At 45.5% G+C, this 26,301-nt stretch overlaps 1 protein-coding gene across 1 annotated transcript in view; it reads right to left on the reverse strand.

Annotated features, from left to right (window-relative positions):
• Positions 1 to 26,301, reverse strand: part of LOC147693343 (vomeronasal type-2 receptor 26-like) — a 196,264-nt gene that overhangs the window by 167,964 nt on the left and 1,999 nt on the right. Inside the window, exons 2-5 of the mRNA XM_086935942.1 lie at positions 24,325 to 24,372; positions 14,189 to 14,469; positions 13,976 to 14,098; positions 1,370 to 1,658 (exon numbers count right to left, since the gene is read on the reverse strand). Of these exons, the coding sequence (XP_086792068.1) occupies positions 1,370 to 1,658; positions 13,976 to 14,098; positions 14,189 to 14,469; positions 24,325 to 24,372 (741 nt within the window). The remainder of the gene's footprint in view (positions 1 to 1,369; positions 1,659 to 13,975; positions 14,099 to 14,188; positions 14,470 to 24,324; positions 24,373 to 26,301) is intronic.

Genomic DNA, 26,301 nt, shown 5'->3' on the forward strand with positions numbered 1-26,301 from the left:
AATTGCTGAAACATGTCGACCACATAGAACATTCGGACAGTCCATATACTAGTGACTGTCACTGACTACTTTTTAACATTGGAAGGGCGGGTTACACCTGAAAAAAGTTATTAGTACCCCCCATCCTATTTTATTATCACTTATTTTTGTATTATTTTTTCACACCTTTTGAGCACTGCAACATCAGTCCCTCCATTTTGATATGTGTACTAAAATCCTCAGAACTTGAGAAGCAAGACCACAGTTAGACCTTACTGATCGGCGGTGGAGTTCCTTTCTACATCTGGACCCCTGACCGTGATAGTTGATTGGCTATCCCAGTGGTGGTCTTGACGGAATCCCAAATGATGAAGGGCGGTTCCGTGTGGTGACTGATGGGCATCCTTCTCTGACCACTGTGGGGAGGACCCTTTTTGGATACTCATAGGTTTAGGTTGTCCCAGGTTACCCTTTTAGGATACATTGTGCGTACTTTTCTGTTAGACCCTCCGATATATGTGTTGTTATAAGTCCATAGGGAACATATTGGAGCTTGGTCTTTAAAATTCCCCCTTGTCCTTACTACTGATTTTTGCTCAATACTAAAGACACCATTGTTGTCTTGGAGATATTCAGGAGAGAGGGAAAACCTTCTAAGGAAATGACAGACAAAGGCACACAACTCCTTTGCAATGAGATGCAAACGTTTGTGACCAATGTTGGAGTTAAATATGTGTGTACCTCATTATATAACCCCCAAAGTAATGGACAGGTTGAGGGGGTGAATCGGTTAGTAAAGGGCACTACACAGTTTGCCGGGAAAGTTGATTTAGATGTTCAAAATGCAGTCAAAGATGTGTTTTTGGTACACAGTACAACAGTGAACTCATTACAGGTAATACACAATTCGAAATATGGTGTGGTAGTGAGCCAGGAACCAAATTGGTTCCTTCATAGTTGCAGGATGGTGACATAAAAGTTGTAAAGGGGATGGCAGGAACATGTGGGGGGTAGCATTTGATTGATGTGGGTGATTGGGTAAAAGTCAAGCCAGCTGGTGTGTGTAGTTGTCTGTCCACATGTTGGGGGTCCCTACAGAGTAAAAATGGTTATTAGAAATTGGGCACAATTCTGTACCTCATCTCTTCGGCTCTGAAAATGTAATTCTTGAGTTTAGTGTAAGGTTTCATGAACTGCAGATTCCTGCAGCAAATTTAATCTGGCATCAACAGCACCCTGATTTTAGTTAGTAATGAATAACTATTTAAAATGTAGTTTCTGTATTTCAGTGTTTACATTTGTTTATCATGTTGAAACACATTTTTTAATTTCCATTTATGTAATTTGAAAGAAAGTCTATGCAATTTGTTTTCACTTATTCACATCTTACCTGTGGGTAGTGAAGAACCCCCATAATCCTGGCAATGGAGACGCTCAAAGACGATATTGTTTCCCCGACAATGCCAACCAGCAGAGGCTGTTTTGGGCAGCGGTACCCTGGAACCTGGCTCCTAGTACCAGAGAGAAGATCCAAAACTCCTTGAACTGCTCGACTTTCAGACATGCAGGAATCAAATATCCGGAAACCGAGGGTGATGTTTGGCAACAAAGGCGTTTCATTTATTTCTTTTATGGCAAAAACCATGGCCAGCATATCTCGATAATATCGGATAAGGAACCTGTAAGACAAGGTAGATAACAAATGATAAACTGTTGAAGACAGGATATCTTCAATTACGTTGCAGTCAGATGGAGATCTCAATCTCTGATTATAAGTCTACATTAGGGAAGAGTGAGCATTTGTTCAGACTATTTAATTTATTTATTTATTTATTTTGTGTTTTATAGAGCGCAAACTTGACCCGCAAGGGTATCAGGTGCTTTACAGGATTGGCAAGTGGTATACAAAAGAACTTAGGAGGGGTGGATACATTAGGGATAAAATGGATTGATACTTTTTACAAGAAACAAGCGGTCTCAGACCCCAGAGTGAATACATTTGGGAAGAAAACAGGTAGATACACTTTACACGAAACAACAAGTAGTCTCAGATCCCAGGGTGGGATACCCAGAGGTGCTGGGTGGATATCATCTGGAGAAACCATTGTGAGGCCGTAATAAGAGGCAGAACAAAGTTGCTGAGGTGACTGTTATGCAAGAGTTAGGAGAGGAATTTTCCCATTAGGAAGGTTTTAGCCTCCTTTTTGAAGCCTGCCAGAGATGGGACTCTTCTAATGGCAGGCAAGAGTGAATTTAAATTCTTGGTGCAGCCCCAGAGAAGGCCAGATTGTAAAAAAGATTTCCGCAAGTGTGCTGGTTGGAGCAAGAGGTGGACCAGAAGTTTCTGGCTCTTCCGGATATCATGAGTTTCTGGCTGAGAAGTGCAGGGGAATTGGAGTATAAAGCTTTGTGAGTGATGCAAGCCAGCTTAAGTTGGATTCTGGCCTCGAGGGGAAGCAAATTCAGAGCTTTAAGTTGTAGAGACATGTGGTCGAATTTCTTTGAACCTGTTAGGAGTCTGACGGCAGCATTGAGGCAGGCTTTTAATGCAGTCACGAAGATCTTGGTTAGACAGCGAGGGTAGAGCATCCATATTCCAGTCTGGAGATGACCAGTGCCTGGATTGCCATTTTTAGGTCTGGAGTGTCAAGGAAAGGTTTCAGGTCTCTTGGATAGCTCAGGTGAAATCTTGCTGTTTTTGCCATAGAGTTGATGTGGCCACGCATCTTCAAGCTGCAATCTAGGGTTATTCCAAGGGATTTAGCAGAGTCCACAATGGTTGGTGGGCAGTTTAACGCTGTGACCATCTTGATCCCTTCCTAAATGTCAGGGTTGGTTTTCACTTGGGAGATTAGAAGAAATTCTGTTTTTTAGCGTTAAGTTTGAGCTGGTTAGAGGTGAGGCAATGTGCAGTCAGCTTCAAGGCCTCATTTAGGGAAAGAATGTCCTCAGGAGAAGAGATGTTGATGTAGATCTGGGTGACGTCGGCATATATGTGGTAGGAGATATTGGCGGTGCGAAGCACTTCTGCGAGCGGTTCAAGGTAAAGGTTGAAGAGAGTAGGGGACAGGGTTGATCCTTGGGGGACTACAACTGTGATCGGAGAGGGAATGGACAAGGTACAGTTGAGTAGGAATCTCTGTGAGCGGTTCTGGAGGAAGGACCTAAAGCATTCAAGAACGGGGCTATCCAGTCCCATCCTTAATTTGAGGCGTTCAATGAGATTTTCATGATTGACTGTATTGAAAGCTGAGGATAGATCTAGGAGGATTAGGAGACAAGTTTTGCCTTGGTCAAGGGCTTGGAGGGCATCATCCACAATGTGGAGGAGGGTGGTTTCTGTGCTGTGCCCAGGTCTGAACCCGGATTGGAAGTCGTAAAGTAGATGGAAGTTGGTGATGTGTTGGCTCTCCAGAACTTTAGCTAGGAGTGGGATATTAGAAATAGGTTTGTAGTTGTCAGGGTAAGCAGGATTCAGCGTAGGTTTTTTGAAGATGGGGATGTCTTGTCTGGCTTTCAGAGAGTCTGGTATCAATTCCTGTAGGAGGGAGGCATTGATTATTGCAGTTGAACTAGGGATGATAGCCTGAGAGGCAGCGGCTAGGCAGTTAGAGGGGAGAGGGTCATTAAAGTGGTTGTTCAGGTTTAAGGAATATGGAATTTTCTAAATGCAATGTTCATCATAGACTTTGAAGTTGGGCCAGTGCGTTTGGTTTTTGGGTGATGTCTGGGGGGCAGCGTGGAGAGATGAAGCAGAGCCGGAGGGGTTTGAGAGTGAATGGTGAATCTAAGATTGTTTCCTGGGGCAATGATTTTGTTGGAGGAGGAGTAAAATTCCTCACATGATATTAGAGATTTGGGAGTTTCTTTAGAGGTTTTTGCCAGTTTGTTGGATTGGTGTTTGACCATTTCAGATAGCTTGCGAGGTCTGTTCTTGACGTTCTCCAGTTCTGTTCTGAAGAATTCTTTTTTTTTAGTTGAGGACCTACCTATTATAAGCATTTCTGGCCTGGCAGAGAAGTTTTATATGGGCTGCTAATGGCTGCTGTTTCCAGTTTTGTTCTGTCTGCCGGAGGGATCTCCTCTCATTGTTGAGGGATCCATTGAACCAGGGGTTCCTGTCTTTAATTTGGATTCTTTTTAGTTTTAGTGGAGCAAGATAATCAAGAATGTTGGCAATGCCTCCCCCTTTTTAGGTCTCGTCCTCGAGACCTATTGCTGTCGAGATGAGTCTCAAGGGAGACAGACCGGGGCACGAGCGGGGATTATGGTCTGTGGACGCGCACGTCCACACTCACGGAAGCACACACACACGTGCGCACACACACATGCAGGCACACACACCCCTCCTCCCCCTTACCTCAGCACATCTCTTGTTGCACATTGCCCCGCACCCCACCACCTTTTGTCCCCTCCCCATCCCTCCCTCCGAAACAGAGCCCCCAACCCTTGCATGCCCCCGGGCAGACCGATTCGCCCCTCGCCCCACCTCTCCTGCAAACCTGCCTCCCTCCTTGTCCAGCATGCCCACTTACATGCAACTTCACCACCTGGCTCGAGACAGCCAAGAAAAAAGGAGGCGGGCCGATGGGGGTGATAAAACCATACTTGCAGCCCTGGGGCCATGCTTCTTTCAATTATCTAGCCAAAAACCGAGCTCCACCTACGCACTAGCCCCCCCTCCCCCTCAGTTGGACGAAGCGTCAGTCGCATGACTCAGAGCCAGCACACCGCACCATCCTCGGCTCCAACATGCTGCACAACGACAGCCCAGATGCATCCAGCATCTTAAACCCAGGACCTTACACCCAGGTGTCACAAGCCTCCCCACCCGACCCCCAGAATGCCCCCCGTCCACCGGCCGCTCGTGCAACCCCCTCCTCCCCCTCGTTGAACACAATGCAACTTACTCACAACCAGCCTCCTCGTGTGTCCCCATCCCCAAATTTCAATTTGCCCACCTCTGCTTGTGCACTGATACCACGCAGCACAGACACAGATTTTCTCCGGCCCCTCACGCACTGCAGTGCCAGGGAGATGGTGGTGCCAAACTTCCGCCCAACCTCTGCGGTCCTTCACAGAAGCAGATTGCCAGCTGTTCTCGCCTGATGAGATCAGGTCAGCTTCTGGCACTCTCCTAGTCATTATTTTAGTAAATAAGCACACCACTGATTGGAAAATATATTGAGCTAAAACTCACAATAACATTCTAAATTCCCCTTGTCTGTAGTTATTAACAACCCAGCTGTGAAAGAAAAGTAGGACACGTGTGAAGGGCGGAAGAGACAGACAGGTGCACAAGCAGGATCTGCTCTGTGAACGCGCTCCCACGAGCTGATTCCAAAATGGGAACGCGCTTCCCAATGACAGCTTTTGCCCGTTCAATTGCATTTGAGTGGTCCTCGCAGGAAGACCTGCTGGGCGTTAGTTATAGGTAAGTGCTCCTGTCTGGAAGACTATTGAGCAGGTGCCTTACATGTGTTTACTTAGTATAGCAACCTCTAAGGGAGATGTGCTTCGGGCCCTGGCGGCATGCTGTGATAATTACTATGCTAATTACTTTCTTTGGTTTTTTTCATTTTGCGGCCGATTATTTTTTGCGGCCGCCAATGCTTGTTTAGGTTGTCTCTTTGTGTGCTCTCGTGATCTCCTCTGTGTTCCCATGAGGCTCTGCACTGCCCACTTACTCACAGCAGTGCTCTGCAGGTCAGAGCTTGGGTCCCTCCCTCTATCAGATGCTCTGAAGTATTTTATTGTGCCTTCATCTGGCTCCCCTGACCCGACCCCACTCCAGACCTCCTGAGACATTCTAGAAAACTCACGTTTCAGGTGCTGCCCTTTAGTTGTTCTCCAGCTGAGGGAAGCCGGTGCTGTAGCTGCCTTCCTTACAACTTTTGAGTGTGGGAGGGTTGCACTTTACAGCCTTCCCTCTTGTAATGTTGTGTCTTTGGGAACCTTGACTTAATTTTTAGAGGCACTCTCGGGAATACATTGGTGTACTATTGAATAAATTAACCATCTTCCCAAAAGCATTTCATCAACAGTACCCATGTACTTATCATTTGGGCTCCTGGGCTGTCCATTCTGCAATATGCCCTGCTCTTGGCCCCAGTTATGGAAGCGAGATCACCAACTGAGTCACCCGGTTCCCCTGGCCGCCGACGGATACCATCGAGTAACGCGGCATCCCCCGCCTGACTGTGGGCGGCCGGTATTTCCAACACTCCACCGCCTTTACCCACTGAGGTTAACTGGCATTTAGAGGCTAAATCATTGTTAAGGCTTTCACTGAAAATGTCCTGATGATGGTCCCCATGATTTACCAGGGGTCCGAAACGCCGTCGACCTTTTAAGTGCCAAAAACAAAAACGTGATTACTATGTGTTTAAAGGTGCTTTGTTAAAATACTCTGTACAATTGCATTTATGACAGAAAAACGTGTTTTGCCTTATAAAGCCCTTCTTTGCTCTCTATATCCACCTTCTGTACCCGTTCTGTAAGTGCTGGGCACAGGCTTGTGTTCCACACTGGCTGACTTGTGGAAGGTACTCTGTGTGATATAACTACAAGAAAATTGAGTAAACTATGAAAGACCACTGTCCGGCTGGACATGTCTCTCTTAATATAGATTGACTCTGTCTATATTTTATTCCTTTTCAACTTTCTTGTATGCATGGGACCAATGTTGTTTGAAAAAAATTATGTTCCCCGGGGTCCCTGCTGACTGATTTGGGGCCCCTTGTTGTTGTAAAAATAAGTGTCACATTTGCAAAAGTTAAAAGTATTGGCATTGTAAATGACAACGCTATTAATTTCGCCATTTTCAAAACCAACACATAAACATAACATGTGTCATTTACAAGACCAATAGCTCAAACTTTCCTAATGCGAGACCCTATTCCATTGCAAATGCTTTTTTTTCTTTCTGTTTTTAGGTCTCGCCCTTGAGACCTATTGTCGTTAAAATGCCTCTCAAGGGAGAAGGACCGGGGCACGCGCGGCGATTGGGGTCTGAGGACGCGCACATCCAGCCCGGCGCCGTGCACATATCCTAAACACATTCACAACAAGTCAGCTTCTCCCAATCGCGCGCACCTATAGAGCCACACTCATGCATGCACACACAGACACACACACGCACACACGTGCATGCACACATGCACAAACACACACACACACACACGCACACACACACACACACACACACCCCACCCCTACAACTAAGTAGTCGCACTGGCGGCTGTCGAGTGAGGAGCTCCCGGGTTGGGGATATCCCCCAATTTACCCGAACATCCACCCCCAAACCACTAAAGTCTATTTCCTAGTGTCTTACCAGCCGGAATCAAACTCCTGAGTTCAGACGTCCATTACCTCGACTGCCTCTCCATTCTTCAGCAGGCTAGAGCCCTCTGACTCTGCCTCCCTGCTCTTCAGCAGCACCGAGCCCTCCGACTCTGGTGTTCGCCGAATCCACCGCCTCCAGGCGGATCGAAACTACGGCTCCCTCCTCTACAACGGAGACACCATTTGTTCCTGGAAGTGGGGACACTCGAGCTGCTGGTACTGAATAATGAACAGGATTGCTCTCCTTGTTTAAGAATAGTGCACAGCTTTGCGCAAGGCATGCCGGGCTCAAGTCGGGCCAGTGACAGCGAGGACGCCACGCCTATGAAAACTCGTGTTTTTACTTTCACTTTCTTTGACTAGCGTTGCTCTCTCGCCTATTCGCTGCAAAGCTGTGCACTGTTCTTAGAGTCCTCCCCTCTCCAGCTTGCAAGGCTGGGATGTAAACGCGCCCTGGCACTGCGACTAGTCATCAGCTGCCCCTGTCTTTTCATGGCCCGCATGAGCCTGGATTGCCCTGCGTCGTACGTTGGCTGAGGCAGGAGAATGGCCACCGGCTTCTCGTTCGGGGCCAGTACCGCCACCCTGGGGGCGACCACAGGAGGCACCTCCACAGGTGGAGGGGGCTTCTCATTTAGAGCGTTGGCACCAAGGTAAGGAGATTCGTTGAGTCTGCCCTATTTGTCTGTCTTTCGAAGTTAGATAACCCGAGGCTATTCAACACCAGTGCTGAAGTTCTAGCTCCTTTTTATATGTACCTCCACCCTTGTTGTAGCCCCCATCTTCGAGAATTGCAGAGGATGGCTAGATTTGTTTTATTAAGCTGTAACCTGAAACTTGTTTCTCTTTGTAGCACAGTCTGTGCACCTAGTTTAACTCTTGTTGCAGTCTGGCTGGCCAGTGTGTATTTATCATTTGCACTACGCTCTGCCTGATGAGTGTATTTTTACCTCTTGTTGCCCAATGTGCCCGGCGAGTGTATTTTTACCACTACCTGCTTATTTTGCGTGGCTACTGTATTTTTTCTCTATGCTTCACTGTCTACACACCTATTGTATTATTAACCTTGCTACACAGTCTTCCTGGCTAGTGTGTTTTTACCTCCTGCTGCACATTCTGCCTGGCTAATGTATATGGATCATTTGCTGTGCATTCTTCCAGGTTAGTGTATATTGCCATTTGCTGCCTATTCCGCCTGGCTAGTGTAATTGTACCCCTTGCTGAACATCCTGCCTGGTGAGTGCATAGCTTACATTTTCTGAACACTCAGCCTGGTCAGTGTATGTTTACCTCCTGCTGCACATCCTGTCTATCTAGTGTATATCTATAATTTGCTGCAGATTCTGCTTGGCTAGTGTAATTATACCTCTTGCTGCACAGTCTGTCTCGCTAGTGTATTTTTACTTCCTGCTGCACATTCTGCCTGGATAGTGTATTTTTACTTCCCGCTGCACATTCTGCCTGGCTAGTGTATATCTACCTTGTGCTGCACGTTCTTCCTGGCTAGTATATATTTGACATTTGCTGTATACATGGCCTACGTATTTTCTTGCCTATGTTCCCTGGTTGTGATTGTTTTTCTTGCCTATGTTCCCTGGTCGTGCTTGCTTTTCTTGCCTCTCTTCCCTGGTTGTGATCGTTTTTTCTTGCCTCTCTTCCCTGGTTGTGATCTTTTTTTCTTGCCTCGGTTCCCAGGGGCACTACTGGGCAGAGGTGGGCGTGTGGTGAGGGGCAGTGGGTGTTGAGGGCATGGACGCCAGCGCACCGGCTGACCTGTGGCACTGTGTGTGTGTGGCTCTGTGTGTGTGGCTCTGTGTGTGTGTGTGTGTGTGTGGTTCTGTGTGTGTGTGGCTCTGTGTGTGTGTGTGGCTCTGTGTGTGTGTGGCTCTGTGTGTGTGTGGCTCTGTGTGTGTGGCTCTGTGTGTGTGTGGCTCTGTGTGTGTGTGTGTGTCTGTCTTTGTGTGTGGCTATGTCTCTGTGTGTGGCTCTGTGTGTGTGTGTGGCTGTGTGTGTGTGTGTGGCTCTGTGTGTGTGTGGGGGGGGCTCTATGTTTGTGTGTTGGGCTCTGTGTGTGTGTGGACCATTTATTTATGTTTAAAAAAAATGAAAAGAATGCCATTTGCAATGCCAATAGCTCTAACTTTAACAAAGACAATACCATTGCATTGTAAATGCTTGTTTTTAACTGCCTAGCCAGCCTAACAATGTAATAGTTTGGAGGGACTAAGATGTCTAGGCATGGCGATGAGGACTCATTAAGTCAGATTTTAGGCTCAGGATGAGATCAGCGACATCAATGGCATGCTTTATTGCAGAGCGGCAGTTAATTCGGAAGCCGGAGAGTGGAAGGTCGGAGTGAGGGTCGTGAGGAGGGGCAGAGATGGGTACTAGCACTAGGTTGCTATCAACGACTCCTCTGTTGCGGGGGTAGCTGACCTATTGAGGTTGATTGCTATCTTGCGGATAGATTGTTTGTCACTCAAGACTAAAGGGCATGGGGTTACCAGGGCAGATTTGTAGCTAATGAGGAGGTCTAGAACTTCTCGCTCCGTGAGGTCTAGTGGACTAGGAGTTAGAGGTACAGATTTGTCGGTAAGGAGGAGGGCCAGAATTTCCTCCTCCGAGAGGAGACAAGGCTGGGAGCTTGAGATTTTAGAAGGAGTGTTCGGTGAGATGAAGGATATTCTTTAGGTCCAGGATGGAGTTATGCATGCTCTGAGTTAGTTCGGTTGGTCTGTGGTGGAGAGTTTCAATATTCTGAGAGGAGGGATTGCTCTTGCATACAGGAGGCCGATGGTTTGGGAACAATCCTGATGTAGCATGCGCTGGTAGCAAGGTAGTGAGGCTAGGTCGACCGGTGTGAACCCTTGGAGGAGGTTCAAGTCGACCAGTGTCGTGAGCCTGTAGATAGGATTCAAAAGCCATGTAGGTCAAAGGTTTGGGGGCAATTCTGTTGGCATGTGCTGGTAGCATGGAAGAAGGCTTGTTCGACCAGTGTCATGAGTCCTTACAAGAGATTCAATAGCCAGGTAGGTGGGAAGAGCTTGTAGACCAGAGGTCAGTGGTTTATGCATGATTCTGTTGACATGCACTGGTGGCTTGGTAGTGGGGCTAGGCCGACCTGAGTCATGAGCCCTTGGAGGGGTGGTTTGTGAGTGGCTGAGAGGTCAAGGGATGGTGCGAGGGGAGGGTAGACGAATGAGGGTCGTGCACATATTTTTTGAGGAGGGTGAAGAGGTCCACATATTTATTGAGGTCTTTGGGTGGAGCTTGGATCAGGACAATGCCATTTGTGTATAATGTGATGGTGAGGTCAGCTCGCAGGTTTGAGGATGGTGCGATTGTGAGCTTAGTGCCGTACGGGACATTCCTGGTGTTGCGTATGTTAAGGAGGTTCGAGATGGCTTTGCGCCTTAGAGATGTTTTTCTGGAGTAGAAGATATGGTCAGTGATTACTGTGCCCTAGTCTGTGCTGAATCATAGGTCAGAGATCAGGGTCTCGGGGTGACTTTTCAGGATGGAGCGTTTAAAGGATTTAGTGGCGGTTTGGAGAGATTAGGAGATAGGCAACAGAATAGGAATCGTCACCAGTAGAGGACAGGCAGGGCCCTGCCATGCTAACAAGAGTTGGGAAACTTAGGGACAAGAAGGAGCTGAGGGAGGTTGCAGGAGTGGTTCGAGCAGCGTTGATCCCTACTTTAGGGGGACCGCCAATGAGGTCCACAGAAATGCCGGGCTCGGCAGTGAGGAAAACGCTCCTGGGACTAAACAGGAAGTCTGCAGCCTAGCAGGGCATTCCAAGAGTGACAGGGAGCAGGCCAAGGACCAAGGGCTGGACAGAATGCGTTAGAGAAGGGTATCCTAGGGTAGGACGATCACCCTTATGGAGGCTCCGTTGTAGGGAGCGAAAGATAGCAATCTGTCTACAGCTTAATCAAATACTTCTTAAATATAAATGGAAAACGTATGTGTATCAATCTGCTCCTAAAGGCCATTAAAGTGCCAACGGTGTTTCGACCCCAAGAGTCAAAGGGTCCTCATCAAGACAAAAATAGTTGTGTGAGTGAAAAGCCAAAGAATGACCAGACCATCAACGAAAATAAGGACTGGGCAATTATATCCAAAATAAGTCTTTCCAGAAAAAGTTCTCAGCCAAAACACGCAACTTAGTCATGTGTTGAATCACCTGCGTTCTACAGGCAGTCAATCCCGCACACACACAGTCACTCAGCATCACTATGCTGTGCAATGGATATCAGCCAGGCTCTCATAGGATGCACTTACACACATGTGCACACAGCAACGGAATGCGATGCAATTGAAATCTGGCAGATAAATTGATAACACGATGCAGACCCCGTGGCCCAAGCCTCCATCTACCCTACAAATCACTGACTACCCTACACCCAAAGGGCGAAGATTACTAGCTCCCCCCGATACTAGGCCGCTTACTGCCAAAGTCACACTTAGTCAGGGTCCCAGGGAAAAAGGTAGGGGTACATAGCGGGACTAATTAGGAGTTAGTCTTCAAATACAGGTTTGGCCACCACCCAGAAAGTTCACCCACACAATGAGTTGTAGAAGCAAGTCTGCGGGCAATTATCGGGCACTCAACAGGGTTCAAAATATGCCTTCTGGCACCAGTCCAGTTCTGCAAAGCACAGAGTGGGGTCACGCAGTCTCTTGGCCTGCTTCTGATTGCTCTCTGAATCATTCCTTTAGCTCAGTCAATCACTCTCACTACCCAGGCCTGATACGGGCAACACTAACTGGCATCACAATGTCATTGAGTGCTGGATGAGGAGAGGTCAGTTGGCCGTCTGCAATGAGGACCCAAAAGGAGCAATTGATGAATGGGAAATGAAGCAGGGGAGCCTCTCAAAAGAACGAGGCACCCCGTCAGATACACGTCAATCAGTCACACACAGGCAATCCAGGGACAATGTCTGGTGTGCGGTAATACAAAGCACACCAGACAATTCCGGCTTCACACACTGAAGACTCGCAATCAGTACCCCCCTTCATATGAGGCACAACGTGTGGTGCACATGGATTCCAGCCTCACTAGAAAATTCCGATCACAAACAATGAAGAGTTGCACTCTCATTGCCTCTCTGGAAAGGAGGCACAACGTCTGGTGTTCACTGAGCTGAGTCACACCAGACAATGCCGGTCGTAGACAATGGAGAGTTGCAAATTCGTACTTTCCTGGTAATGAGGCACAACTCCTAGTGCACGTTGATACGGGTCACACCAGACAATTTCAGTAACACACACAGACCCAAATTCAGCAGAGTTGAAAGAGGTAGAATGAAGCACTACTAAAGGTACGAACTCCCCTCTGTGGGTTGTACCCTGTGAATCAGACACCACACACAATGAGCATGCAGTCGGCGTGTCGTACTAGAGCAATGCGTCATTCCAACTAAGAGAGCCACGCTGGATCTCTCAACTGGTGAATCCACTCACCGCCATCAAGACTCTTAATTGTGTTGGGGTGCCCACAATGCAGAGGCACATGCCTGCAATGCAGGCAAGAGTTTTAGGGTTCCACACAAGGCAATTCAGTCTCCAGGCATAGTTCGTAGCTCCAAGCTCATGCCACCCTACCAGTTGGGATCCAGCAGATGATTTGGGCACTTAAGAGGTCACCGCTCTCCAGGTGTCACTTGTAGACATGTGGGTCCCTCATGTAAGGTCTTTTATGTCCCTGAGACCTCCGAAAGAATAGTGGGCAAGCCAACATGCCCTTGGAGAGCACACTTCAGGGTGCCATGCAGCAGCAGGTACTCAGCCCAGGCCAGCCACTATTCAGGAAGAGGGCAATGTCCCTCCCAATAACAGTAATCCTCCCTGTGCACCACACAGTCCAGGATCTCTGGGCCAGCGACCCCATAAGTGTATCTCTGCACTGCTGAAGTATGGCACCAGTAGTTATACTGCAGTGTGCCTTCGAAGTTGGGGGTGGTCCAGAGGGTTTACCTTTAAACCAGAGAAGTCTCACCTAAATGTCAGGCCTGTCTGCCATGAGTCAGTGCAATGCATATCTTATTCTTTAGCGGAGCCATGATGTGGCTCCCAGAGTCCAAGTGTCAAAACCTCTCCTTCTAATCTTTCCAGCTAGGCCCTCAAATGGCAAAGGTCTGTCATTCCAGCTGAATGCCCAATGTTTATAGCTGTCGCTGGGGAAGGCACAGATGTGTTCCCCCAGCCTACAGTGTGGATTGTAGACAAGCCAAAAGGTACACAAAGAATTTCAGAGCAAGGAAGGCCAACTTTCTAAAAGGGGCATTTCCAGGCTAGTAATGACAGAACCACCTTTACCACAGGAAAGGGATTGACATTGTGAATCCAATGATAGGAAACATTTTGAGGCTGCTCCACTGCAATCCACTATTACAGTGTGAGGGAATTTCAACCATTCCCGCATGTTAACCTATGGGAAGAGAAAACCTCATAGGTAGTGAAAACACACCAGGGTAGTAGGCTTCATAATCCTTTCCCATCCCTGGCTCACGGAGCTCAAGTGGTAATGAATTCATCAAGAATCAGTATCGCCACTTTTGGGGCCCCCTCCATGAGGGGTGCTGTGGCTTGCTAGGAGATCTGCGGTGCCTAATGGTTAGAGGCAATAATGAGAGCTGTAGATCACGCAGACACCTCAAGATCACCAACCTGAAGCTTGTGGATCATACGGCTCATATCATCTTCCAAGAGCTTTAAATTTGGTGATTTTAACACCTCCTTAGCTCGCTTTGAAATGGGGTTTTCCTGTCTTTGGCAAAGAAGAACATTTTAAGCGGACAAATAGTAGGCCCCTCCTTTCCCTCCGAGGGAGTAGTCTAACTGATGTCTAGATACCTACTTATGACTTGAATCATTACTGAGGCTTTTCTTGCATTTACGGATCTCAGCTGAAGTTCTTTTTACAGTTCTCAGGCTTGCTCTGCAGGTTTGTCTTATGCTGCTGGCAGACTCGACAGTAGAAGAGGCTCCTGGTTCTCCTTTCAGTTCATACAGAACAGGACAACTCTTCCTGCCTTGTTTATCGCTGAACGATTCTTCTTCGCTGATATCTGTAATAAAGCTGCTAAAAGCAGCTTTAATGCCCCAGCGGCGAAGAACACTTGTAGTATACTTTGGGTGCTATCCACAAAAATTATTTTGTAGCTCGTTTAGTTGTACTACAATAGTACTGCTCGCACGTAACAAAATATGAATCTCAAACCTACATGCATAGCACTTTGCCTCCGTCTTAGTCTCCGCCTCTCCAACGTGTCTTTGCAGAGATCTCTCCCCCAGCTGCAGAGATCTCCACACACGTAGTCCTAAGATTTAGGAGTAAATGTGGGAGGCACAGGGTGACGTGGCTGGAAAATGGAGAATACTTGCTACTAATTGGGAGGGATTTAGAGATACCGCAACAGTAGTAAATGTACTTCAGCTCACACTTGGAGTATTTAGGCAACAACACATGGCCAACCACCGGTAGAAAATTCAGAAACGGGTACTTAAATAACACCCCATCAGCAATAATGTTAAATTTAATTAATTTTTTTTTACTTTTTAAAAATACGTATGCATGTCATTTAATGTTAAAGCAATTACATATGAATTAGAAATATATATTTTAATATAGGATATTTTAATGATTATTTTAACCCCTTAACTGCTGCCGTCGGCCAACGGTCGTCACGAGCACTACCTCCCCAGTGCTGCGCACGACCGTTGGCCGACGGGCCAGCATTCGTTCTTCGAACGTTCAGCACTGGGTGCTGAACGTTCGACGCTCTGATGAGGTTAATTTAAAAATTAAAGTAGTTTAGAAAAATTATGTTAATTGAAATAAATTCTGTAGTAATTATTACTACATACTAAATATTAACAAAGAAATTTAAGTGGGATTTTGTTTTAACAATCTTTAAAAAATAGTTTACATTTCACTTAATGTATTTTAATAATTAAATACCGAATTCAAAATTAAGTTAATAATGCAGTATTTTTCATATAAATGTAAATCATATAAAAATTTAACCTAAATATATTCTACTCATCATTTTAGGTTTAATAACCTTTTTACATATTTTCTTTCCTAACAAGAGGTAGATCCCCACCACCTTGGCGGAGATGTCTGCCAATGTGTGAAAAGTTACAAGTAGTAACTTTAGGATGTACCACGTTACCACGCGTACTTTTAGCACGCATACCATTACCACAGATTTATTACAACGCAGGTCATGTTACAACGGATACCCTTACAACGCAATACACTACAACGCACATACTATTACAACGCATACCATTACAACGTAAGTATAGGTAAGTATATATATTTTTTAAAAAAATATTTTTGCAATATTTAATTTAATAATTCATTATTATATTTAAAATAATTATTTTTTAAATATTTAATTTAATTATTCATTATTTAAACATTAAATAATTATATTAATGTAATTATTTTTAATTGTAATTTTTTAAATATATATTAAAAATACCCCTGTACCCCAAAACCCAAACCCAGCCCTAAAACCTAAAAATACCCCTGTACCCCAAAACCCAAACCCAGCCCTAAAACCTAAAAATACCCCTGTACCCCAAAACCCAAACCCAACCCTAAAACCTAAAAATACCCCTGTACCCCAAAACCCATACCCAGCCCTAAAACCTAAAAATACCCCTGTACCCCAAAACCCAAACCCAGCCCTAAAACCTAAAAATACCCCTGTACCCCAAAACCCAAACCCAACCCTAAAACCTAAAAATACCCCTGTACCCCAAAACCCAAACCCAGCCCTAAAACCTAAAAATACCCCTGTACCCCAAAACCCAAACCCAGCCCTAAAACCTAAAAATACCCCTGTACCCCAAAACCCAAACCCAGCCCTAAAACCTAAAAATACCCCTGTACCCCAAAACCCAAACCCAGCCCTAAAACCTAAAAATACCCCTGTACCCCAAAAGCCAAACCCAGCCCTAAAACCTAAAAATACCCCTGTACCCCAAAACCCAAACCCAGCCCTAAAACCGAAAAATACCCCTGTACCCCATAACCCAAACCCAGCCCTAAAACCGAAAAATACCCCTGTACCCCATAAACCAAACCCAATACCCCAATACTTACCTTTAAACTTACCTAAACTTACGATGTAATGGTATGCGTTGTAATAGTACCTGCGTTGTAAAAAAATGCGTGGTAAAGGTATCCGTGGTAATGGATCCTGCGTGGTAATGGATCCGTGGTAACGGTACTGCGTGCTAAAAAATCCGTGGTAACAGTTACATATCGTAACTTTAGAGTAGTTAATTTAGCTCCACCTCCTAGTTTTAGGGGATGGAGATATCTAAGTCTACACTTTGTAGGGAATTTACACTCTGAAATTGTGAATTATGAAAAGTATCAAATTTATGTGTAGAAATAGTGTAAACGTACATTGTGGAGATTTACTCATGTTTAAATTTACCTTTGTGAATAGGTGCCTTTACCACCAACTTACATAACCTAGTGCTGCTGAGTTTTATGCTGATGCAAAATGATGGCGATTGATGCAAGGTAGCACAAAGTGGCGCAGAGCACTTACAGTGCAGCGGGGAAGGTGCTTTGTGCTGGAAAGCTCCACTTTTCTTAAGGTAAAAGAATATGCTTTGCATTGCTTCCATTTACTTTGAGTCAACTGGGTGTTACTGTGGTGGATCAACACAAAGACCCAGAAGTTTCATCACAAAGCCTGAATTTTTAAGGTAGCCTGCCAGGCTTTCCATGGTACACTAACTCTTCTTAAAGCAGACCTTATTTCTCAACATAATGGAGCCTTGCAGGGACAGGACACATCCAATGCCTGGATCCTACTGCATTTGTCTAGGGGCAGGAGTTTGTACTGGAAGGGTGCGCCTCAGTATAAATTATATGCTAGATAGAATACACGCACTTCTGCACCATTGTCTGCATCTGTGCGGCACTCACGGTGGCCTTGTTGGAGTGCCAGTTCAGGAGACAACAACAACCGCAAAAGAACATCAAATCAGCAAATTTATCTGTTCTTGAAATTAGTAAATCTGAACCCATAAATCTTGTGAAAATTGAACTACTTCCCTAGTAAGGTTTACGTTCAAGGCTGGTACCCAGCAGGATTTACACACTGTGGCAAGTGGGTAATTACTATAAAGCAAAGGGAATATTTATGGATTTGTAAGGCAACGCAGCACAGCAATTCACCTTGCTGTGCTGCATTACAGGAAAGGACAGGAATGCATCCTATTCATTACAATACAGCTCATTCCTGTCCTTTCTCCAGCGCTAGCGCACACTAGCTGCCTAGCACCAATGATGCACCATGGTGTAAAGGTGCCTGCGTTGCATGCAGGATTGTTCTTGTGTAGGATGGGTCACCTTCCTGCACAAAAACAATCCCCCAAGGCATATTACTCTTTCTATGTGTGCTTCAGATTGCAGCACACATAGAATGAGGAAGTAACTAGGGGAAATAAAGATATTTCTCCTCATTACACCTCCCCTTAGAAGCCATATTTCTTTTTTGCACAGTCACAGGTCTACCACTTTTGGTGAATCTGGGAATGCGTCAAAACCATGGGGGTTGGGTAGGAACACCCACGCAATGCTCATGGAATGCCTTCCCAGGGCAGAGTAACACAATGCAGCATTTTTAGCTTTGTTTTTAACTCCAGATTTATGAAGCTTCATGAATCTCATTTTTGAGTTACGTCGCTCTTGCACCACATTGTGTGGTGCAAGAGCGACAAAAGTGGCCTCATAAATATGGACCCAACTCGCGTGAGAAACAAGGGCAAAGAGTGATGAGAAGAGCAGTGTTAGGCACAAGGAAGGAGAGTGAGGAGAAGAGCGGCTTGATGCACAAGGAGGGTGAGTGAAGAGAAGTGCAGCGTGAGGCACAAGCAAGGTAAGTTAAGAGAAGAGCAGCGCAAGGCACACGGGCGGAGAGTGATGGGAAGAGCAGTGTGAGGCACAAGGAAGGAGAGTGAAGAGAAGAGCAGCGTTAGGCACAAGGATGGAGAGTGAGGAGAAGAGCAGCGTGAGGCACAAGGAAGGAGAGTGAAGAGAAGAGCAGTGTGAGGCACAAGGACGGAAAGTGATGAGAAGAGCAGTGTGAGGCACAAGGAAGGAGAGTGAGGAGAAGAGCAGCGTGAGGCACAAGGGCAGAGAGTGATGAGAAGAGCAGCATGAGGCAGAAGGAAGGAGAGTGAGGAGAAGAGCAGCGTGAGGCACAAGGATGGAGAGTGAGGAGAAGAGCAGCATGAGGCACAAGGAAGGAGAGAGAAGAGAAGAGCAGTGTGAGGCACAAGAACGGAAAGTGATGAGAAGAGCAGTGTGAGGCACAAGGACGGAGAGTGAGTAGGAGAAGAGCAGTGTGAGGCACAAGGATGGAAAGTGATGAGAATAGCAGTGTGAGGTACAAGGAAGGAGAGTGAGGAGAAGAGCAGCGTAAGGCACAAGGAAGGAGAGTGAGGAGAAGAGCAGCGTGAGGCACAAGGGCAGAGAGTGATGAGAAGAGCAGTGTGAGGCAGAAGGAAGGAGAGTGAGGAGAAGAGCAGCTTGAGGCACAAGGGCAGAGAGTGATGAGAAGAGCAGCGTGAGGTAGAAGGAAGGAGAGTGAGGAGAAGAGCAGCGTGAGGCACAAGGACGGAAAGTGATGAGAAGAGCAGTGTGAGGCAAAAGGGCAAGGAGTGATAAGAAGAGCAGCGTGAGGTACAAGGAAGGTGAGTGAAGAGAAGAGCAGTGTGAGGCACAGTGTGAGGCAGAAGGAAGTAAAAAAAGGAAGGAGAGTGAGGAGAAGAGCAACATGAGGCACAAGTGCGGAGAATGAAGAGAAGAGCAGCGTGAGGCACAAGGATGGAGAGTGAGGAGAAGAGCAGCATGAGGCACAAGGAAGGAGAATGAATAGAAGAGCAGCGTGAGGCACAAAGAAGGAGAATAAAAAGAAGAGCAGCGTGAGGCACAAGAATGGAAAGTGAGGAAGTGAAGAGCAGCGTAAGGCACAAGAATGGAAAGTGAGGAAGTGAAGAGCAGCATGAGGCACAAGACTTGAAAGTGAGGAAGTGAAGAGCAGCGTTAGGCACAAGACTGGAAAGTGAGGAAGTGAAGAGCAGCATGAGGCACAAGGGCAGAGAGTGATGAGAAGAGCAGCGTGAGGCAGAAGGAAGGAGAGTAATGTGAAGAGCAGTGTGAGGCACAAGGACGGAAAGTGATGAGAAGAGCAGTGTGAGGCAAAAGGGCAAGGAGTGATAAGAAGAGCAGCGTGAGGTACAAGGAAGGTGAGTGAAGAGAAGAGCAGCCTGAGGCACAAGGGCAGAGAGTGATGAGAATAGCAGTGTGAGGCAGAAGGAAGTAAAAAAAGGAAGGAGAGTGAGGAGAAGAGCAACATGAGGCACAAGTGCGGAGAATGAAGACAAGAGCAGCGTAAGGCACAAGGATGGAGAGTGAGGAGAAGAGCAGCATGAGGCACAAGGAAGGAGAATGAAGAGAAGAGCAGCGTAAGGCACAAAGAAGGAGAATAAAAAGAAGAGCAGCGTGAGGCACAAGAATGGAAAGTGAGGAAGTGAAGAGCGTGAGGCACAAGACTGGAAAGTGAGGAAGTGAAGAGCAGTGTTAGGCACAAGACTGGAAAGTGAGGAAGTGAAGAGCAGCGTGAGGCACAAGGAGAGAGAGTGAGGAGGAAAGAAGTGTGAGGCAGAAGGAAGGAGAGTGAGGGAAAAAGTGAGGCAGTGCATTTATACTCCAGCAAAGGACCTCAGGTAAAAGAAGCTTCACTTTGAAATGCATTCAAATACAAAATAGCATCAAATGTGTAAGTAAGTAAAACAACTAGCTGCAGACATAGAATAAAGAAAAAACTCCATATTTGTTCTCTTTAAAAAAGTAAGAAAAAGAAAACAATATTCAACAGTCGTTGAAGATGGCAGCCCTTCACCTTTCCCTTGTTTTTTGTGTGCTTTTTTTGAATTACCGTCCCACTGTATCTTTAAAAGACAAAGGTAAGACCAGATATCTAGTTTGCTACTGAAACTTCCAACAGCCACATAAGAAGCAAGTACGGGCTAGCTTTGAGTATTTCTGTTCAGTGTTCTGGCAGATCTGAAAGGAATGCTGGGTCAAACAGACATCACACATCTCTTCAGTAATGGCAGCAATAAAGATGCTAACATCGAGCCATTATAACAGCTCCTCTTCAGCTTGCAAAAATAGTTTTACATTATGTTAGCAGCATAAGGCACTTGCAACATAAAGATGTTCATACAAAATGCACAAGCACAGGATGGCTCCTCCCTGCACCTGAATGGTGATCACTCGACTTACAAAAGCCACAGCTGACAATTATGGAGTGGGACACTTTAAGACAAAGCATTTATTGATACTATTTGAACAGATGTACAGTTACACATATCTAGTTGTACAGTGATGCTGTGTCCTTTCTGCAGAGTCTGGCTTGTGCATTCGAGGGATACTAACCAGGGACGGACTTGGAACCAAAATAAAATCAGCCCTGGCAAAGTGCTCGTCAGCCCCCTTTCCCTCGTGGGGGGTAGGGGTGCCACCGAGCTCCTTGTCAGGGCAGGTTTTCTGCGGATTTTGTTAGAGGGACGATTTTGCAGCTACGTAACAGGGCCCTGTAACAAAAACAGCCCTCATAGGCCCAAAACCGACCCCCACCCGTGCTGCGCACCGGGGGATTGCCCGGTGCCCGCTATTGCCAGTCCGGCCCTGATACTAACATACCACACAACACTGCATTGTGGAAAAATAACAAGCAGGAAATGTGGCCAGCCCGTTCCCCAGTAATAAAGTCGGCCCCCACTAACTGCATAAGTAACCTCCACCATGCCAGTCCAGCCCAGCGGTAAAACAGCCCGGCCTTGCTAGAAACCGACACTGTCACCCTACCCTGTGCAGCTGCCTGCCACTTTCTGAGCTAGAGCTGAGCTGAAGAGGAGGGGCCTTACATGTTCAAAGCTACACACAAATACAATTAGTAGTGTGCAAAAGGAAAACAATGTATTTTTATGAATCCGCTTTAAATTTTGTTTAATAAAAAATGCTTCCTAGTTGGATTTGTAACTGTGTAACATTTGTTCAGAAAAAAACAGAGCCTAAAAGTCTGCTGTGGGATAAACTTTAGCATGTTTTCGCCATTTGCAAAACGAAACCAAGACAAGCTAATTAAGTGCAAATAAGCTTGATAGTAAAGATTGTAATCTTTTGATGTGCAGCATCTGTGAGGTGCAAATAAGCAAACAGCAGGATACCAAGCTCGTAAAACGAACTGTAGGTCACTGCTAAAGTTCACAGCTTGCTTTCTGTACAAAAGTAAAAGCTGTCATCTGGCTTATTTTAACCAGATCATGCATTAACCACCTTTCACAGGGACGTAAGCACACACAGGTACATGCTATCCAATCCTGGAATGTTTACTTTTTTAAATGTATTTATTTATTTTAAAAGTTTCATATAGCGCTAGCTTGACCCGTAGGAATCAGAGAGCTTTACATACACACAGTTGTTTTTATAGTGCACTTTAACTCGCAGGCACTGTGATCATAAGCGTTGCTTATTTATTGAAGAAGCACAGTTGTGCCTTTTCCTCTCGCTCAAAGTGTTTGCAGTCTCCCCATGCGTGTACATGGTACAGTCTGCTTTAGCATGACAGCCGGCCATGATAGGTGTGCGCGACGGGCAGCTGTGAAGAAAGGTGAAGCGAAGTATGAAGGAGCCGAGGCAGGCAAACAGAGATACGGCACTGGCCATTCAATAAATGTACTAAATAAATAAATGTACGCTGAAAATTCAAGTTACGCAAGCAATGATCAAGGCAGGAGCATCAATTAACAAGGTGGAGCAGCGGGTAGCGATGGGTGACACCAAGGGAGGGTGGCAGTAGGTGTGATGATGGTGGGTGCACAACAGTCGTGCACGAGCACTGCAATGCAGAATAAGCAAGCAACGGAAAAAAAACGAGTTCCAAGACAAACGCTTCATTCCACTAGCAGCATGTTTACAGTAGTTAGGCGGTGCTGCTTAGGCGATCCCAAAGAAATAAAGGAGGAACTAAAAAGTTAATTAGCCTGTGAAGACGAAGAGATTGAAGCAGACAAGCAAAGAATTCAATAAAAAAGCCAATAGGTGGAGTAGGTGGAGTTTCACCACATACACTAATTACTTGATGTCTCTGAGAGACAGCGCATGCATGCGCTCCCTAGGTGAGACCTGAAAATGGAGCACAAGGTTGCATGGAGGTGTACCAAATTGTGTGTGAAATTGAAGAGTAGTACCCTGTCTTGTAAGGTTGTGTGGCAGAGTACGCTAAGATGTGAGTAAGCAGGGTTGTGTAGCACCTTACACAAGAGACAACATGGGGAAGTGTAGTACTCCGTGGTGTTGCGGCTGGCGGTCACAAGTTTTATTTTTGTGTGTTCTGAGACCAGTAATCATTCTATCAAAGTTGGAAGATTTATCATGAGTGACGCACAGGAGATAGAATATGTTTGAAATTGTGTTGTGGTGCTAGCTGCACACTAAGGGACCTATTTACGAACTTCTCATGCAGTGCAGTACAGCAGTTCACCTTGCTGTGCTGCGCTGCGCTGCACTGCATGTCAGAGAAAGGACAGGAATGCAGTGTATTTCAGGCAAAACTTTTCTTTCCTGCCTTTTCTTCAGCACTGGTGCACCTTTGGCAGTATAGCACCAACGCAAACACCATTGCACCATGCTCTCAAATAGGCACATTAGTGTTATCTTTAGCCTAGCAAGTGGTCATATTGATCTGTTCAGCATGTGTCACTAAGTGTGGGCTGTGTGGGAGTACTAGGCTGCACCTTTGTGTGTAAGTATTTGGTGCAGTGTTGTCTTTTGGGGATGTGTATGCAGCTATTGGAAGTTGGAGAAATTGTGAGAATTTTGTGTCTGTGTCACCTGAGTAATTAATAATGTGATGTGGATGTCTGAGGACATTGTATATGAGTGTGGTTCTGGCGACTAGTTTGGTGTTAGAGTCTGGTCAAGGGAGTTCTGAGTTAAGGTAATATATGGTTAAACTTTCTGTTTTGTTTTGTTTGTGCCCTGAATGTGTAGACTTAGGGATGATGAAGACATCTGATACAAGGTGGGGTAGGGGAAAGCATACTGCCTCTCCTCCCAGCATAGTTCTCTCCACTGCATTCTGCTAAATGCAGTACGCCTACTTCAAAGTCGCTGTAGTTTTTCACCAAAGTTGGTGCAGGAAGTGCTGTTAAATTTTAAGTAGGCACTCATTTTGTACTTAATTTATCAGGATGCACAGGGGCGAACTGTGCGGGGATGTGAGGCAGTGTGCTCCCAACCCACTTTTTATGATGAAATCTGATGTTGAAGGAAGTTAGTAGGTTCTGTGCCCTGACTTTTGTGTGACCCTGCATCTGTGACTACATGTCATGCGTGGATAAATGTAGTATTGTGTCATTGTGCATGTGCAGACGTGGCGCTAGGGCCTCATGTCAGAGGAAGTTACATAATTTGTACATTTTGAATCATTGTTCAGCGGTGGTCATAACTAGTTGTTGTCTGGTTTCTTTGTTCGACCTTAAATCTTGACCTTTCACCAAGTTTCTATTACTGCTATTTGTTGTTTTTGTCTATTTGTGTAGGCATTACAATGTAGTAGGTTTCTGTTGAGTGAATGTGTGAATGTGTAAGCTTGACATGTTAGAGATTGAGCGACTGTCCTTTATATACAAGGGAACAGCTGATTTTTAGTTTGTTGCTTGCAAGAAGGGGCTTGTAGTATCCTGTGTGTGTTTGTAAGAAGGGGGGTGTAGTATCTGTGTGTCCCATCCCCTCTGTGTCTGATCTGATGTCCGGAATGCTGAGAGTGATTGATGTACTAGAATGTGTGTGTGGGATGTAGAGGGTAAACTTGGAGACGGGTCACGTTGGAGGGAGGATGGAGTGTAACCCAGGGGCCTAACGCGGAATAAAAAAAAAACACTTACCTCCTTCTTGAGGGACTCCAGACTGTTGTATGAAGACCCTGCCTTCAACTACAAAAGAAGCAATGACAAGGAGGCAACCAGACTAGGACAGGAAAAGACAGCAAAGGGGGCAAGGAGGCCAGACAAGGATATATTGACAGGAAAGGATGCAGATTAGGGTAGGAGAACATGGAGAATGAGGCAAAGAGACCACAACAGAGAAAGACACCAGCCAAGAGGGAGTTAGGAGAATAGGATATAAAGGATGAACACACAGTGATATGAAAACTAGTAAAGATACAGATTAACACTGGGACAGAGAGAGATTGAGAGACTAAACCCTGGGCAGGGAGATAGGATGAACAAGGTGCAGACACTGGGACAGGAAGACACAGAAGCATAGGATTGGGAAGAGGATGAAGAAGGAATCACCGCAATGCATGAAAATGGGGCAAGAGTTCATTGACACAGGCACTGGGACGGAGAGGCACTGTCACTGGGTCACCTGGCACAGATGTGGAGAAAGACAAACAGGTACACTGGGACAGGGAAAAGAGACAAACAAACAAGGGAAATGTGGCAAATCTAAAGGGAAACAAAGAAAGTGGAACACAGATTCAATGATTCAGGGAAAAGTGGCAAAGAAACAAGGAAACAAATTAATTGGAACACAGATACACAGACACAGGGAAAAGAAACAAATAAACAAGATAATTAGAACACAGATACAGAGACATCGGAAAAAGAGGCAAAGAAACAAGATCATTGGAACACATAGAAGCATACACAGGAAAACGAAGCAAAGCTAAAGGGAACAAGGACATTGAAATACAGAGACACATGGTCAAGGAGAAGGGACAACAAAACAAGGACACTTGAATACAAATACAAGGACATTAGGTCAGGAAAAAGAGACAAACGGGCAAGGAAACAAGAATAATGGAACACAGATATTTATGCGTGGGTGCAGGGAAAGCTACAAAGTAATAGGGAAATAAGGACATTGGAACACGGATACATGGCACTGGATGCCACTAGACAGGGAAAAGAAAAAACGGAAACAAGAAGATGAGAACACAGATACACTGACACCAGGACAGCGAAAACAGACAAAACAAGATTCAAACAATGAGCAAGAAACAAATACACGAAAACAAGAAACACATCCACTGAAACAAGAGACACAAACAATGAAACCAGAAACATAGGCACTGACATAAGAAACACAACCACTGAAACAGGAAATACAAACACTGAAGACAGAAACACAGACGCTGAAACAAGAAACACATACACTGAAACCAGAAACACACACACTAAAAAAAGGAACGCAAACATTAAAACAGGAAACACAGACACTAAAACAAAAAACACAGACACTGAAGCAAGAAACACACACAATGGAGCAAGACACACACACTGAAACAGGAAACACACACACTGAAATAAGAAACACACACACTGAAAGAAGAAGCACAAACAATCAAGCCAGAAACACAGACGCTGAAACAAGAAACACAAATAATGAAGCCAGAAACACAGGTCCTGAAACAATAAACACACATCTCTGAAACAAGAAACACAGACACTGAAGCCAGCAAAACACAGATGCTGAAACAAGAACCAACACAGACACTGAAACAAGCAACACAGATTCTGAAATAAGAACCACACACACAGAAGCCAGAAATACACACACTAAAACAAAAAACAAAAACACATTAAAAAGAAAGTAAGAATAAAGGCCCTCGAAAATATAGGCGTTTAAATTATAAATAGTCCAGAAATCAATGACCGAAACACTGAGAAGTGCAGGTAGACAAGGAGACTCGCTCATTGGGACTGGAGCAAAGAGATTCTGACAGGAACAATAATGTGGAAGGACAAAAAGTCATGGACAAAGAGGCAGGTATCCTGAAATCATATAGAGAAGTGGGGGACAAAAGACAGAATAGTTTGTGAACACACAAATTATTTATATGGGTACTCACCAAACTG

The sequence above is a fragment of the Lissotriton vulgaris genome, chromosome 8 (assembly GCF_964263255.1).
Source record: "Lissotriton vulgaris chromosome 8, aLisVul1.2, whole genome shotgun sequence".
Taxonomy (NCBI): domain Eukaryota; kingdom Metazoa; phylum Chordata; class Amphibia; order Caudata; family Salamandridae; genus Lissotriton; species Lissotriton vulgaris.